Source organism: Sphaeramia orbicularis, chromosome 24 (assembly GCF_902148855.1).
Source record: "Sphaeramia orbicularis chromosome 24, fSphaOr1.1, whole genome shotgun sequence".
NCBI classification, from domain to species: Eukaryota; Metazoa; Chordata; class Actinopteri; order Kurtiformes; family Apogonidae; genus Sphaeramia; species Sphaeramia orbicularis.
The window spans coordinates 34,105,404-34,119,243 of NC_043979.1; the positions used below are offsets into that span (position 1 = coordinate 34,105,404).

Here is a 13,840-nt window from a genome sequence, read left to right on the forward strand (position 1 = left end):
ATTCCACCACACGGAAAAAGAGACACACAACTGTGGCTATTGTACAAAAACATATTTATTATGAAAGTATTAGTATATTATACAAATAAGAGCACACACCCACTGTATAAAAATACAAAATCTTGATGCGTTTCAGTGTTCTTGGCATTGCAAATTGTTTGACAAAACCAAAATACCATTGATAAGAAAGTGTAGTCAGTTTAATCTGCCTCTGTAGTCTCATGTTTGGATGTTTCACACGATAAAAACCTTTCCTTCATACAACTTCAACGATGAGAAGGCCGAATAAAGAAATGACGGTTCTGTAACTACATGATGGTGATGATGATGATGATGATGATTCAATATGCAGACTAAATAGAAAAAGAAGTATTTAATTTCTGTTTTCTCTGTAAAGATACTTGAAAAGTAATCAGTACCAGTTTTCTTTGACCGTACAGGGCCGTGATAAAACCGACGATGTCACTCCATCTAAAAACTAATCTGTATGTACATGTAAGAATACATTGGATGTATATAGAAAAACTGAAAAAAACTAAACCGCAGCTTGCTCTGTGACAGGTGATTTAATACTAAGTGCTAAGTCGTCATTGCTTTAAAATCGTGTACAGCTGCCCTCAGGTAGGTAGACGATGCTCAGAAGCAGCGGAAGTTAAACCACATGAAGGTCCATTAGTTACAAGAGCTTTTTGCGACTATCCCTGCCCGTGTCAGAGCTGCTTCAGACTTCACACGGTCCACTCGGGCTCCCTGCAAAAGGACTGGGCTCCTGTGAGGTAACATGAAGCAGCAGCAGCAGGTAAAACTAAGTGTGATTCCTGTCTGTGACCTGAGCCTCAGCATAGATACTACATAATGTATGTCATGGAAATACAAAAGAAGGTATGAAAAAAAAATACACTAAATTAAAATGTCAAAACATGCTTTAATGCTTCTCAAGATATAAAAATGAAATAAGGAAAAGCTTATAGAAGTACGTGTGTATCAGCAGTGAATCTATGATATGTGCGCTGTGGAAAAATACTGATTGATGTTAAAAAGATCCCTGAAGGTTGCTGCTCTCCTTTGAAATGAATTTTTTGTGATTACATGGAATTAATTTACTCGCTCTCACATCAGTCGCCACAGTCAGATTACTCATGTTGTTTATAAGGGACTATAATGGAAAAATACCCTGATAAGTGTAGTGGAGATCAGATGTGCGTATAGATATTAGACGTCATTACTCGTAAAGCTTCAAAACTGCAAAACAGAGTAAAATGATCTTGGCTGGTAAGTCTTCATCTGCGGTCATTGTGTAGCTGGTTTCTATTATCCACTTATTCTTTATTGGTTGGTCAGTGGACTCAGTGAACAGATCCTTAAACCTCCGCCTTGTTCTTTGAGTGATCGGCATGAGCCAAGCTCTCCTCGTTCTCATCCTCCTCCGCAGGAACCTGAAAAACATGCATATATGAGTCATACGTCTGGGCTATAATGAATGAGGAATTTAATATGCAGTACCACCTGGATGGAGAGTGTAAAAATAAACAGTCGCAGACTGTTTAGACAATCACAGGATGTTTCCTGTTTATTCTGTACATCCATGTAATGTAATTAACCCATAAAGTCTCAGACATCCACCGTCGACCTAAACCATCTACTGATCTAAACTGTTTAATATCTGTTGATCCACCAATCTTATCAATTCATGTAAATAACTGGTGTAAAATCAGTTCGTCATCTTTTCATTGCTATCAGATATGACCTATTTGGATGTTCAGAGGCTCTGTAGTTACCATGGAAACACTGTCATCTTCTACAACATTGATTCACCAGTAAAACCCATGGAGTTGGATCAATGACAATCGATGGACACTTGTTTTATGCTCAATTAATGATAGATTTTACTACAAAAAAGTCACTTTTTCTTAGGTTTTCTCTGTTTCTTATATAATAATTCTCAACTTTAATCTGAGCTTTTATGAACATCTGCATTATCATTAAATTAAATATAGGTACATGCATGATTTAAACTGAAAAAACACAAAATACAAAAGATAATATTATAATAAATGGGGATAAATCACTTAAGAAAAGTCAAATAAAGAGAAAAAATAATTTTGGAAGTGCCACGAAAGTAGCATTGGGTCTTTGTGGGTTAAAATTTTTTAAAGCCTAATCAAGTATGCAAATTTTAGAGGCAAAAATGTATTAACCCCTTACAAACATTAAATATGGGGCCAATCCTGTGCCTCAGTGAGGTCAAGAAGCATGCTGATTTATTTTTTTTTATTTTTTTTATAACACTATACAATGATTCAGAGAGATATTATAGACATTTTGAAGCTGCAAATAGTCAATATGAGTGATTTTAGTTAGTTTATAACCTGATAACAGTTGTTTTATTGCATGTGTTTACTTTTTAGCAAGCGCTGTTCACATGTTTTATGGCAAGAGAAGGGAGACTGTTGTCACGGCAACTGACGAGGAGGTAGATGACAATGTCCAATAACACACAAAGGTTGAAATTTTGAATTTCAGAGTATTTCAGTTATTAATTCATTAATTATTATTTATGTTGTTTAAGTTGAGCACATTTGATTTACCTCATATACTCTTTAGTAGCTTAAACCAAAATACTGCATCATGTTGTATAAAATCATCATATGTATCTCTAGAATGTTTTTTATGAGCCTTGTTTCCAGTGTTATGACATTTTCCAAAATATTCCAGAATATTTTAAAGAGTGTATTTAAGCTTAAAATGTAGTGGCGTAAAGTATTGACTTAATCCGTCAGAAAAAAACATGGTAAAAATTAACACATTTGGAGATTTATGGTTTTCACTCGACAGGAAGGGGATAAAACATGACGATCAGAGAATTAACTAAAGCTGTCACACAAATGTATTGGAGTAAAAAGCATATGAAGAAGCATAAAATGGAAATATTCAAGTAAAATACAAGCATCACTGAGAATAACTGACTTAATAAAAAAAACAAACCACTGGGTTACATCTGTCACTTGTGATGCTCAGCACTCAGAAACTAGATGTAATAGTTATGAGGAGTGGGATTTCTCACCTCCCAGTAAATAGAATCATCAAAGCAGTTCTGGTCTGGAGGCTGTCCCCAGAACGGCAACTTCATTATGAAACCTTAAGAAAGAAAATGACTTATTCAGTTACATGTGATCCTCAGCCCTTCAGTGTCATGAATCTTTCAATCAAGCGGCAGACCCTGTGTTTAACTGGAATAACTGCCACACCGTGTTGCGTTTATGGTCTCATTTTCATTCCCGCTCACCTGTTACGGCACCTCCGACCACAGCGAACCCGAGGGATGAAGCCAAAGCAGCAGCTTGCATTTCAGCTTTACCTCTGAAGAGTAGGAAGGAGAAATGTAAGAGCTACAATGTGACATTTAGCTGAAACAATGCTGTTATTAGTGTGGATATGTTATTATACTTATAAACACAAACACATACAAGTACACTTATTTTTTAATTTTAACTTCTTAGTTTAGTTTAGTTTAGTATAGTTTATTTGTCTCAAACTTGGAAGTAAAAAAAAAAAAAGAACTAAAAAAAAAACAATAAAAGCAAGAAATCAATTAAATATGCACCCATCAATGGTCATTAATCACAGAAAAAGTAATGAAATACAAGAAATTTAACATAAATGTATATATGAATCAACTCATAAACACAGTTTGAGGAGGGACAGAAAGAAGCAAAGGCTTATCCAGTCCTGCCCCTTCCTTATGTTCAGTGTCAGATTCAGAACCAAATAAATTTCCTTTATCGGCCATTTATCACATTAAAATAGATAACGATGAATAACATGTCATAGCACCTTTGTATTGGTTGTATCTATATATCCTTTATATTTTACTTCATATTTCTTCTACTCTTTGATATAGATTTATATATTTTCAGTATGTTTTTGTGATACAGGCTTTCTTTTTGCACTTCCTATCCTTTATATTTCGCCTTCTATATATTCTTCTATATAACCTTTATATTTTGTATGTATATCTTCTACTCTGTGGAATAAATTTGCATATTTTCATTATTTTTTAGTGTATATTTTCAGTATTTTTCTGTACAGAACTGACAGAACAGAGCTGCTAAACTGATTTTCATTGTTCCTATAACAGTGACGATAAAGATTTATTGTATTCTATTCTAAAACGACCACTTACTTTTTTTTTCCCCAAAGCTACAGCCACAATACCAGCCAGCCCACCCAAGATGCCAGGCATGCCGTGCAGATTGTGGACTCCACATGTATCCTGAATGCCCAGGTTGGATGCCAGAATGGGCTAAAAAGGAAGAAAATGCACCTTAATTCAACAGTATGTATTGTAATTAAAACAAAATGCATAAATTAAAAGAGTTATTTGTAGTATTTCTGCTTTAAACTGAACGAAATGATTATGCTAAAGAAATCATGGTAATTAGAGTTTATATTTGTTAAATAATTTAAGAGGAAAAATATGTGGTTTTTAAAGTGGATACATCAATAAGCAAAAAAAAACAAATAAACTCAGGCTGCCACGTGAAACTACTTGTCTAGATTTTTTAATTGGCTTTGCACTCACAGTCAGGAACTTGAAGCCCAGGGTAGAAATGATGCCAGCTACTAATCCAATCAGCATAGCGCCAAATGGTCCAATGTTCATGTCAGCACACGTGCCCACGGCAACACCACCAGCCAGGGTGGCGTTCTGAATGTGCACCTGAAGTAAATAAATCAAGACATAGAAATGAGAGTGTCTACCATGACCATAACACTAAACACACTGGGTCTGTGAGCATCAGAGGCTGGTTTACTGACCATGTCCAGCTTCCCTTTGTGCTCCACGAGACTGGAGATGGCGTAGGCAGAGAGCACACAGGAGGCCAGGGACAAGTAGGTGTTGATGACTGCAGTGAGCTGAGTGTAGCCCGGGTCAGCGATGGCAGAGTTAAAACTGGGCCAGAACATCCACAGGAAGACAGTTCCTGTAGAGGAGGATGATGAAACAATTTGTGGATCAGTTCAGGATCTGAGTTGGGTTTATTTGTGAACATGCAAGAAATAGCTCCAAAAATACAATATATTAGAGAAAGTAAGAAAGCAACACAAATGAAACATGAGCCAAAGAAAAAATTAAAACTGGAACACATCGCCTTTACATACAGTTGATAATCTATAATCTATCATCATTATCTATTAATATGGATTTTATAATTGTATCCTGTGCAGTAATGATGCACAGCAAAAAGTTTGGATCAGGGGTGTCAAACATTCAGCAATCTGGCCTGTGAGATAAATATGTGAAATACGAAATTTATACTAAAGATATTAACAATCAAAGGTGTCAAAATCATTTTAGTTGAGGGGCCACATGCAGACCAATTCAATCCCAAGTGTGTCCGACCAGTAAAATACTATTATAATAACCTATGAATAGTATTATTAAAATTGTACTTATTTTTCTTAAGATATTTCATGTTGTTCATGGTTTGATTGATTGAAGTATTTATTATGAATAGGGATGTAAAAAAAAAAAGAGAGAAAATAAACAAACAAAACATTTAAACATAAGACATAAAATACATAATCAAAAAGGAGTGAGAAGTAGTCGGAGTTGCTCATGTTATTCACATTCTTTATATGATAGTTTGTAGATGTAAACATTTTCCTTTATTAAATGTATTATTTACACTCCAAAACATAGAGATAAGTTTGTCATTGACTTCATTTATAGATTATTATGTTATTATTTTACTGCTCCACATCACATCATTTAGGACATGATGCTGCATTTTCACTTGTGGCCACTAGGTGGCATGAGTCACATATGCTGTAAGCCTCAATAACCAGATAAACAAACAGAATATGGGTTTTAAATATTAAAGACTCTTATTATTCACCAGTTGTAACTGACTCTTACCGATCATAGCGAACAGATCAGAGTGATAAACAGATCCGTCATTCTCATGTCCGTTTCTTAAACCTGGTCTGTAGAGAACCCGAGCCACTGCGAGGCCAAAGTAGGCTCCATAGGCGTGGATGATCATAGAGGCTCCAACATCATTAGCCTGTGAGAGGAATGATGACATAGGCTCATTAAAATCCATTGAATGTTTGGGTTTAAAGCCGTTGTTTGTGCGTTTGTCATGAGTGTACTCTACTCACCTCCAGGACCGTAGCCACCAGGTGCTCATTGATAGAGAAGATGGTGATCTCCAGGATGGTCATGATCAGGAGCTGCACAGGGCTGGTTTTACCCAGAACAGCACCGAACGAGATCAGGACTGTGGCTGTGCTGAAGTCTGCGTTGATTATTCTAGGAGAGGAAATAAAAATGAGCCATTAGGAACCCAAAAAATCTACAGAATCTGAGAAAAGAAGCACTTAAACCTGAACCTTTATTATCTGATGTTTAATCTGAACTGAGCACTTTGAAGCTTTTCAGTTATTTAATTGAAAATGAGGAACAACTATACTATATTATACTATACAATATCATACTATATCATACTATACTGTACTATATTATATACAATATCATACTATATTATACTATACTAGACTATATTATACTATATCGTACTATACTAAATTATACTATATCATACTCTACTAGACTATATTATACTATATCATACTATACTATACTATTTTATACTATACTAAATTATACAATATCATACTGTACTATATCATGCTACATTATACTCTACTATACTATATTATACTCTACTATACTAAATTATACTATATCATACTAGACTATATTATACTATATTATACTATACTACACTAAATTATACTATAACATACTATACTAAATTATACTATATCATACTATACTATATCATGCTATATTATACTATACTAAATTATTCTATATCATATTATACTAGACTATATTATACTATATCATACTATACTATATTATACTATACTAAATTATACTGTCATACTATACTATATCATGCTATATTATACTATACTAAATTATACTATATCATGCTATACTATACTATACTATACAGGTTTGCTTTACTTTGGAGCTATACTATGACAATACTTAGAAAAAAATAATAGGTGATCCTTATTTTCCTGAAAACTATCTATCTATCTATGTATGTAAATGTGTGTGCAGAGGCTTTGTCATACTTGAAGATGTCGACTTTAATCTTTCCGTCCTCCAGATGCCAGATGCCCTGCATGAGGAGGCCCCACTGCAGGCCGAAGGCGGCCAGGAGGAGGTTGATGCCAACGCTGCTGAAGCCGTATCTCTTGAGGAAAGTCATCAGGAACCCGAAACCAATGAAGATCATGACATGGACGTCCTGGAACACTGCAGGCGAGGACAGAAGGACAAAAGGGGTCAGATCTACTGCTGGTTTAAGGACAGCGACCCCCGGTTTGTTAAGAATGTCCCACTTTTGCCTCAGTTGAGTGTCGACATTAAATAGAATCAGATGAAACGCTTTTATAAAATGCCACAGTGCATTAGAAATGACCCATTTTTCTAGGACTTTGCTGTTGTGTTGATATTCCAGTGACTTTGTAGTTTAAATGTTTTATTGAGTCCCTGCTGGACTTCACAGGAGTCCTTTATATCCACAGGGGCTGCATTCTTAGATGTGACCTATTAGTTGCAAAAGCAATTTAATCATACTATGAATGGGATTCTGGGAAAATGCCCCTGTAGTGCATGTGATCTTAATAACTTTAAACTAAGAGGTCAGAGGGGAGGGAACGTACAGTCTGATCTAGTTTGGCAAATAAAGACTGCAACTTTGGCTTCTTTTGGCACTTGGTTTATATCAGACTGCAGGGTTTTTTAAGAGGAGAAATCACGTAGGCAACATTCTTTACTGGACATTTGTGCACAACTGGAGTCACACAGGGGCAGGAAGTTTCTAAAAGCATGTAAGGTTCATATGATGAGCTCCTCATGTGGAAAACAAGTCTAGGTGGAGATACGAAGCGGAGAAACAATAGGACTAATTTCCTCCGCTTAATAATAAGCATGACGGTAGCCAGCATTCTCCAGAAGGGACACAGTCTCATTGTTAAGGCTGATGGTACGTGATATGTTAAACCTAAATAACAAAAACACTAATCTTTGGACACACTTTTACCAACTGCAAATATATTTTAGTTTTTTTCTTCTTTATTTTGTAATACCTATAGCATATAGGGAAAAAATGTAGCTATGACGTCCTCAGATATAAGAAAAAGCAACACTTTAAGCTGCATTTGGTGTCATTTTTTTTTAGTTTATGGCATCAGATGCTTGTCTGTTCAACATACAGCAGCTGTATGAGAGACAAATAAAGGGGATTACACTCACCCAGATCTATTTTTGTAAACTACATTTACATAAATATAACGTCAGCACATAGTTAAGACCCTTTGGAAGAACATGGGACCTACATTCACTGAAATGTAAAGAAATATGAAGCTCTTTTCAAGGTGAAAAACAGGCTCGTTAAACAGTAACACACGTCTTTAATAATTATCCAACTTTCTACAAATGTATTGATTTTGAGCGTGGTTTGTTTGTTTGTGGTTTGTTGTCCCACTATGCTGTTCACCTCGCTCATGCATCTGCCGTCACATTTTATTTTGTTTCTGTAAATTGCTTGGTGAAAGTGTAACACAAGCAGATGTCTGATTGGATTTTAACTGGAGTAATAATCAGAACATCAGTAATGAATATCCGACTTGGCTCAAATCTGTAAAACTACTTGGAACAAAAAACAAAACAAAACAGCTTTTCTTTCAACTTCACCATCTTTATCTGGGTGATTGAGACAAGCCTTCTTTATAACAGAGGCCACTACTGAGCAGTGTAATGTAAAAATGGATAGGAGGTAAAGTTGGAAAGCAGCCACAGTGACTGGCACCACGCCCAGATGTTGGGTAACGCTTAGTAATCTTCTGAAGTACTGGATGAGACAAGATGAGAGAGAATTCCCTCAGGATCTACTGTAGAGCAGTCTGCAAAAGGAGCAGTACAACCAGTCAAAAAAAAAACAAAAAAACAGGATAGATTATTATTTCAGATGCAGATGCTGAGGCGAAACATGTTATTGCTCTGATGTGTTTTATTCTGCAATTCCACTTTTGACGAGTAACTACAGATGTCTGCTGTGTGTGCGCGCAATAGCCTCGCGCCTTCTGATGTTATCCGACTGGTCACGGCTTCGGTTCATTCACCATAACGAGGGTGTTTGCATGTTTTTGAGCGAGCAGTTTTTACATTAGCGTCTGACAGTGGCATCTATTGTTTTTTTTTTTTTTTTTCAAAGAAATCCAAACCATGATAGTTTCTCTACGGAAGACTGTCACGGTAGACTACACTTATGATCAAAACACACTTAAAAACCCTGTTGACCTAATCTCTGGCATCACACCTGCCCCACCCAGTCACGTGCAGATGCTCAGGCGGTAAAACTACAGTTCACAGTTGCAGCTATCTTAATTCTGTGAATCCACTGATAAAATTAACAAGATGCACGTGTTTGACTTTGATACTTTTAAATGTTCCAGACCGTATCCAGTAGTCTGTTTTTCCGCTTTGATTACTATCTGTCTTGGTTGCATCTCTTTTTACCTGTTTGTAGGAGACACATTTATATGAACCACATGTGACCTGCACTGTTTGAGTCCTGACACTAAACCTGCTGGATCTTCAGCTGCAAGCTCATGAATAGACTTGTGATGGAGGAGAATGTGACCCCATGACTCCTGTTATTGCATTCACCAGACCTGCTATGATTACAGCCTCCAGTTCCTTCTATTTCTGCTTTGGAACCTAATTGGAAAATTAAAGGCTTAAATAGGATCCTTATTATTCCAATGAAAGCAGCTTTTTTCGGGCCATTCACCACCTGATTATTTGCAAATTTATCATAAGAGTGTCTGAATTGAAAGACAAATACAAAGCTGAAATATATTGAATTTGATCATTTTATTTGTAGTAATTTGGCCTAATTAAAGCCATCTTTGCAGGACACTACCATGATTACAGCAACAGTATAAAAAACTTGTGTGAACATTTTAATTTTAACAGTTTTTCACTACTCTTCCAATGAAAGCGGCATTTTTGGGCCATTCACCACCTGATTATTTGCAAAGTTATCGTAAGAGTGTCTAAACTGAAAGAGAAATATGAATCAGAAATATGTTGAATTTGCTCATTTTATTTGTAGGTATTTGGCCTCATTGTGCTTAAAAATAATAATAATTTTAACAGTTTTTCACTACTATTCCAAAAAAAGCAGCTTTTCTTTTTGGGCCATTCACAACTTGATTATTTGTAAGTGTATCATACAAAGTGTCTACATTGAAAGACAAATACGAAGCAGACATATGTTTCTTTCGAAATAAATAAATAAAGTTGAATTTGATCATTTTATTTGCAGCAATTTGGCTGCATTGTGCTTGAAAAAAAAAAAAAAAAAAAAAAGCCATCTTTGCAGGGTACTACCATGCTTACATCAGCAGTCTAAAAAACTTGCATGAATATTTTAATTTTAACAGTTTTACACTACTTTAAAAGAATATCTGACATATGCTAGACCCAGTTAGTGACCACATATTCAGACATCCTGTGGCAGTGTACCCCACCACCACCACCCCCCATGTAGACTTACTAGGGTAGAGGTCCATAGGTTCCTTCTTATGTTCAGTTTTATTGGAGTGGTCATCATGGTCATCATGTCCATGTCCATGATGTTTTCCATCGTCGTAGACAACAAACATTCCAAACAAAATAATGGTGATAATCTCCAAAACCAAGGCCACGATGGGGAACTTGAGCCTCATGTTGGTGGCGTACGCTGGCATCCTGAGTTCAACTCCTGAGTCTATCTCTCACACACACTCTGTCTGTCCCTCCCTGTCTATCTTTTTTTGGTGGTTGTGGTGTGTGAAGGGAGGGAGGAAATTTGTGTCTGGTTTTAAAGAGATGCAGGTTTCGTGGTGGCCAATGACATCGCAGAAGGCCCGGGTCTGGGAGGTGAACACCCCCCTCGTGGACTTCGCTCACCCTCTAAACAGAGGACAAAGCAAAACATAGTGTAATGACATGAGAGAAATACCTAATGACTGCTCCTTCCCACTAATTTTTCACTGTCAAAGTTATGTTTGTTGATCTGCAGGAGTACATGTCCTGATTGGAATCAAAACTTTTTTTCATGGCTTCAAGAGCAGCAGAAAAAAAATTCACCGATACTGTATTTTTGTACAAATACAGTAGTGTTATATCTCTTTTATCCACTACTAAAAAATTTATTTATTTATTTTTTTTTAAATATTAATGACTTTAGGACTGTTCCCTTGTCTTGTTTTTAACTGTTTAACAAGAAGCATTAATTACACATACATTGTCTTTTGCATACTTCTATTATCATCGATCTGCTAAATGCAATGAAAAGTATTTTTTGTGCTTTAAAACATGTAAATGTAATTCTTTGCAAGTACTGAGATTTAAGTACCAATGCCACTTTGCTAAAATACTCTAAACTAAAAGATCTGCAGGAAAATTTTGTAATATCAGGGAAAAGTAAAAGGCAGTAAAATGGTCCTTGACTGTGTTTTATGATTATTTATGATGTTTTTGATTGTTTTTACTGTTGCATTGTATTTTACCGACTTTATATGTATGCATTGTTTAATCTGCAGCAAAAGCATCATATTCCGTAAGATAATAATATGTTGGTAAAAGTATGAATTTACATAACACAGAAATGCCTTGAATACGTACTTCAGTGCAGTGCTCAAATGTCCACCATGTAATGTTTAGTAGCATCTAATAGTGAATTTGAGATTGTAAGCACCTGAATAGTCCCCCGCCCTACCCTCCCATACAATGCCACCAAAAACCCAACAGACAAAATTTCACAGTGAGTGCTTTTTGGTTTCACTCAATAGGTGCAATAATGTTCAATACCAGTCAAAAATTTGCACACACCCTTTTATTTATTTATTTTTTCTGTTTTCCTTTTACTTTCATTTCTACTTTGTTTGCTACATACTCCCATGGTTTTCCTTGATAGTTCTGACATCATTCAATATTAATGTGCAATGTAGAAAATAATAAAAATCAAGAAAAAACACTGCAAAGACTGCAATAAACTGGTAAGTAGAAGAATACAAAGCCTATGTGTCTCTGTAGAAACACAGCAGCATTACATGATGGACTGAAAACTTAATTATCAATGAATTTCTGCATTTCCTCCTGTCATAATGTGTTTTCAGAGGATGCATTAGACTATCATGAACATTTTTCTAGAGTGAACTCTCCATTTCTTTTTCATTGCTTCTATTTTGGGGTTTTTTGGTGCCTTTATTGGACAGATTATTGTAGACAAAGACAGGAAACGCAGGGAGAGAGAGTATGTGAATGACGTTCAGTAAATGCCTGAGGCCTTGGTTTAAATGATATACAGTCTGCCAGGTGCACCACTGAGCCTCCCCCACATATATATACTGTTGTGTTATCATTGACCATTCTTCCTCAGTTACAGCCATCCCTCCTTTACTCTGCTGTTTTGTTTTAGATGGCACTTCTGCATTTCCTGAATCACACACTTAACCTTAGTGTTCACAGCAAAGATTAAGAGCTGGTTGAAAACAAAACGAGAATGTACCCACTTCTAAAAAGTGTGAATGTGTGTGGTAGATGTGAATAGGCTTTTATATTGTCTGTTTCTACTGTGATGTGTTGGATTTGCAAACTAGCTCAATGCTTAACCCCTTACTGCAAAAATTCAGTACCCCGCCCCCCAAAGGGGAGGCATGGGGTATTGTTTTTGGTTCAGTTTGTTTGTTTGTTTGTTAACATTCTAGCAGCAAAACTATTGGTTGAATTTATATCAAATTAGGTATATACATTGCCAGTGACCCGGAATAGATCTGATTACATTTTGGGAACAGTAGGTTGAAGTTCAAATTTTTTATGAATTTTTTGAAATCTTTTTTGTTTTTCCCCATTTACTTATAATGGGCAAAATTTCAAATGTCTGTAGCATCAAAACTATTGGTTGAATTCATACCAAATTGGGTTTATCGATTGCCAGAGAGCCAGAATAGATGTCATTACATTTTGGGGACAGGAGGCTAAAGTTTCAATTTTTTTTATGAATTTTTAAAATCTTTTTTTTTTTTTCCCCCACTTACTTATAATGGGCGAAATTTCATGTCTGTAGCAGCAAACCCTCACACATATTGTAGCTTATTTTGGCATTGATCCAGCTGATGTCATCATGTTTATGTGGGTACCGATGTCAGCATATCAGTTGCCTCTATATATGTGCCAAGTCTGAAGTAAACTGAAACAAAATTGATGAATTTATAGACATTTGAAATTTTGCACATTTTAAGTAAATAGGAAATTTTTTTTTTTTTTAAATTCATAAAAAATTTTAACTTTAACCTACTTCTCCCAAAATGTAAACACATCTATTCTGGGTCACTGGCAATCTATAAACCCAGTTTGGTATGAATTCAACCAATAGTTTTGCTGCTATAGAAATTTGAAATTTCACTTATTCTAAATAAATGGGAAAAAAAAGATTTTAAAAATTCATAAAAAATATGAACTTTGACCTACTTTTCCCAATATGTCATGAGACCTATTCTGAGTCACTGGCTATCTATAAACTAAATTTGGTATGAATTCAATCAATAGTTTTGCTGCTAGAGTGTTAAACAAACAAAGAAACAAACAAAATGAATCAAAAACAATTTGGATAATTAATAAAAATACTTGGAGTTGACGCATAAAATCAGATGAAACTAGAAAGTATCAATAATCTGTGTAGTTGTTTTCTTATGTGTCCACTCT

The 13,840-nt window shown here is 35.5% G+C and overlaps 1 protein-coding gene across 3 annotated transcripts; it reads right to left on the reverse strand.

Annotated features, from left to right (window-relative positions):
• Positions 1-37: 37 nt before the first annotated feature.
• Positions 38-10,920, reverse strand: rhag (Rh associated glycoprotein). 3 transcript variants are annotated; one of them, XM_030128181.1, is made up of 10 exons: positions 10,647-10,920; positions 7,153-7,336; positions 6,166-6,316; positions 5,921-6,068; positions 4,819-4,985; positions 4,583-4,720; positions 4,177-4,303; positions 3,287-3,358; positions 3,065-3,138; positions 38-1,436 (listed from the first exon to the last, which is right to left on the reverse strand). In XM_030128181.1, the coding sequence occupies exons 1-10, from the start codon at positions 10,837-10,839 to the stop codon at positions 1,362-1,364; spliced, it is 1,329 nt and encodes a 442-aa protein (XP_029984041.1). In that variant the 5' UTR covers positions 10,840-10,920; the 3' UTR covers positions 38-1,361. The 3 variants fall into 3 exon arrangements, 2 of the variants coding, with proteins under 2 accessions (XP_029984041.1, XP_029984042.1); XM_030128182.1 differs by having other exon boundaries at positions 3,287-3,360; positions 4,185-4,303; positions 10,647-10,839; XR_003934723.1 differs by lacking the exon at positions 38-1,436 and having other exon boundaries at positions 3,075-3,138; positions 3,287-3,360; positions 4,184-4,303; positions 10,647-10,839.
• Positions 10,921-13,840: the final 2,920 nt, after the last annotated feature.

Coding starts and splice junctions, on each gene's coding strand:
- rhag (XM_030128181.1), bottom strand. CDS start 10,839: ATGCCAGCGTACGCCACCAACATGAGGCTCAAGTTCCCCATCGTGGCC. Junction 4,721..4,818: donor ACAAAGGGAAGCTGGACATG/GTCAGTAAACCA, acceptor TATTTACTTCAG/GTGCACATTCAGAACGCCAC. Junction 4,304..4,582: donor TGGGCTTCAAGTTCCTGACT/GTGAGTGCAAAG, acceptor CTTCCTTTTTAG/CCCATTCTGGCATCCAACCT.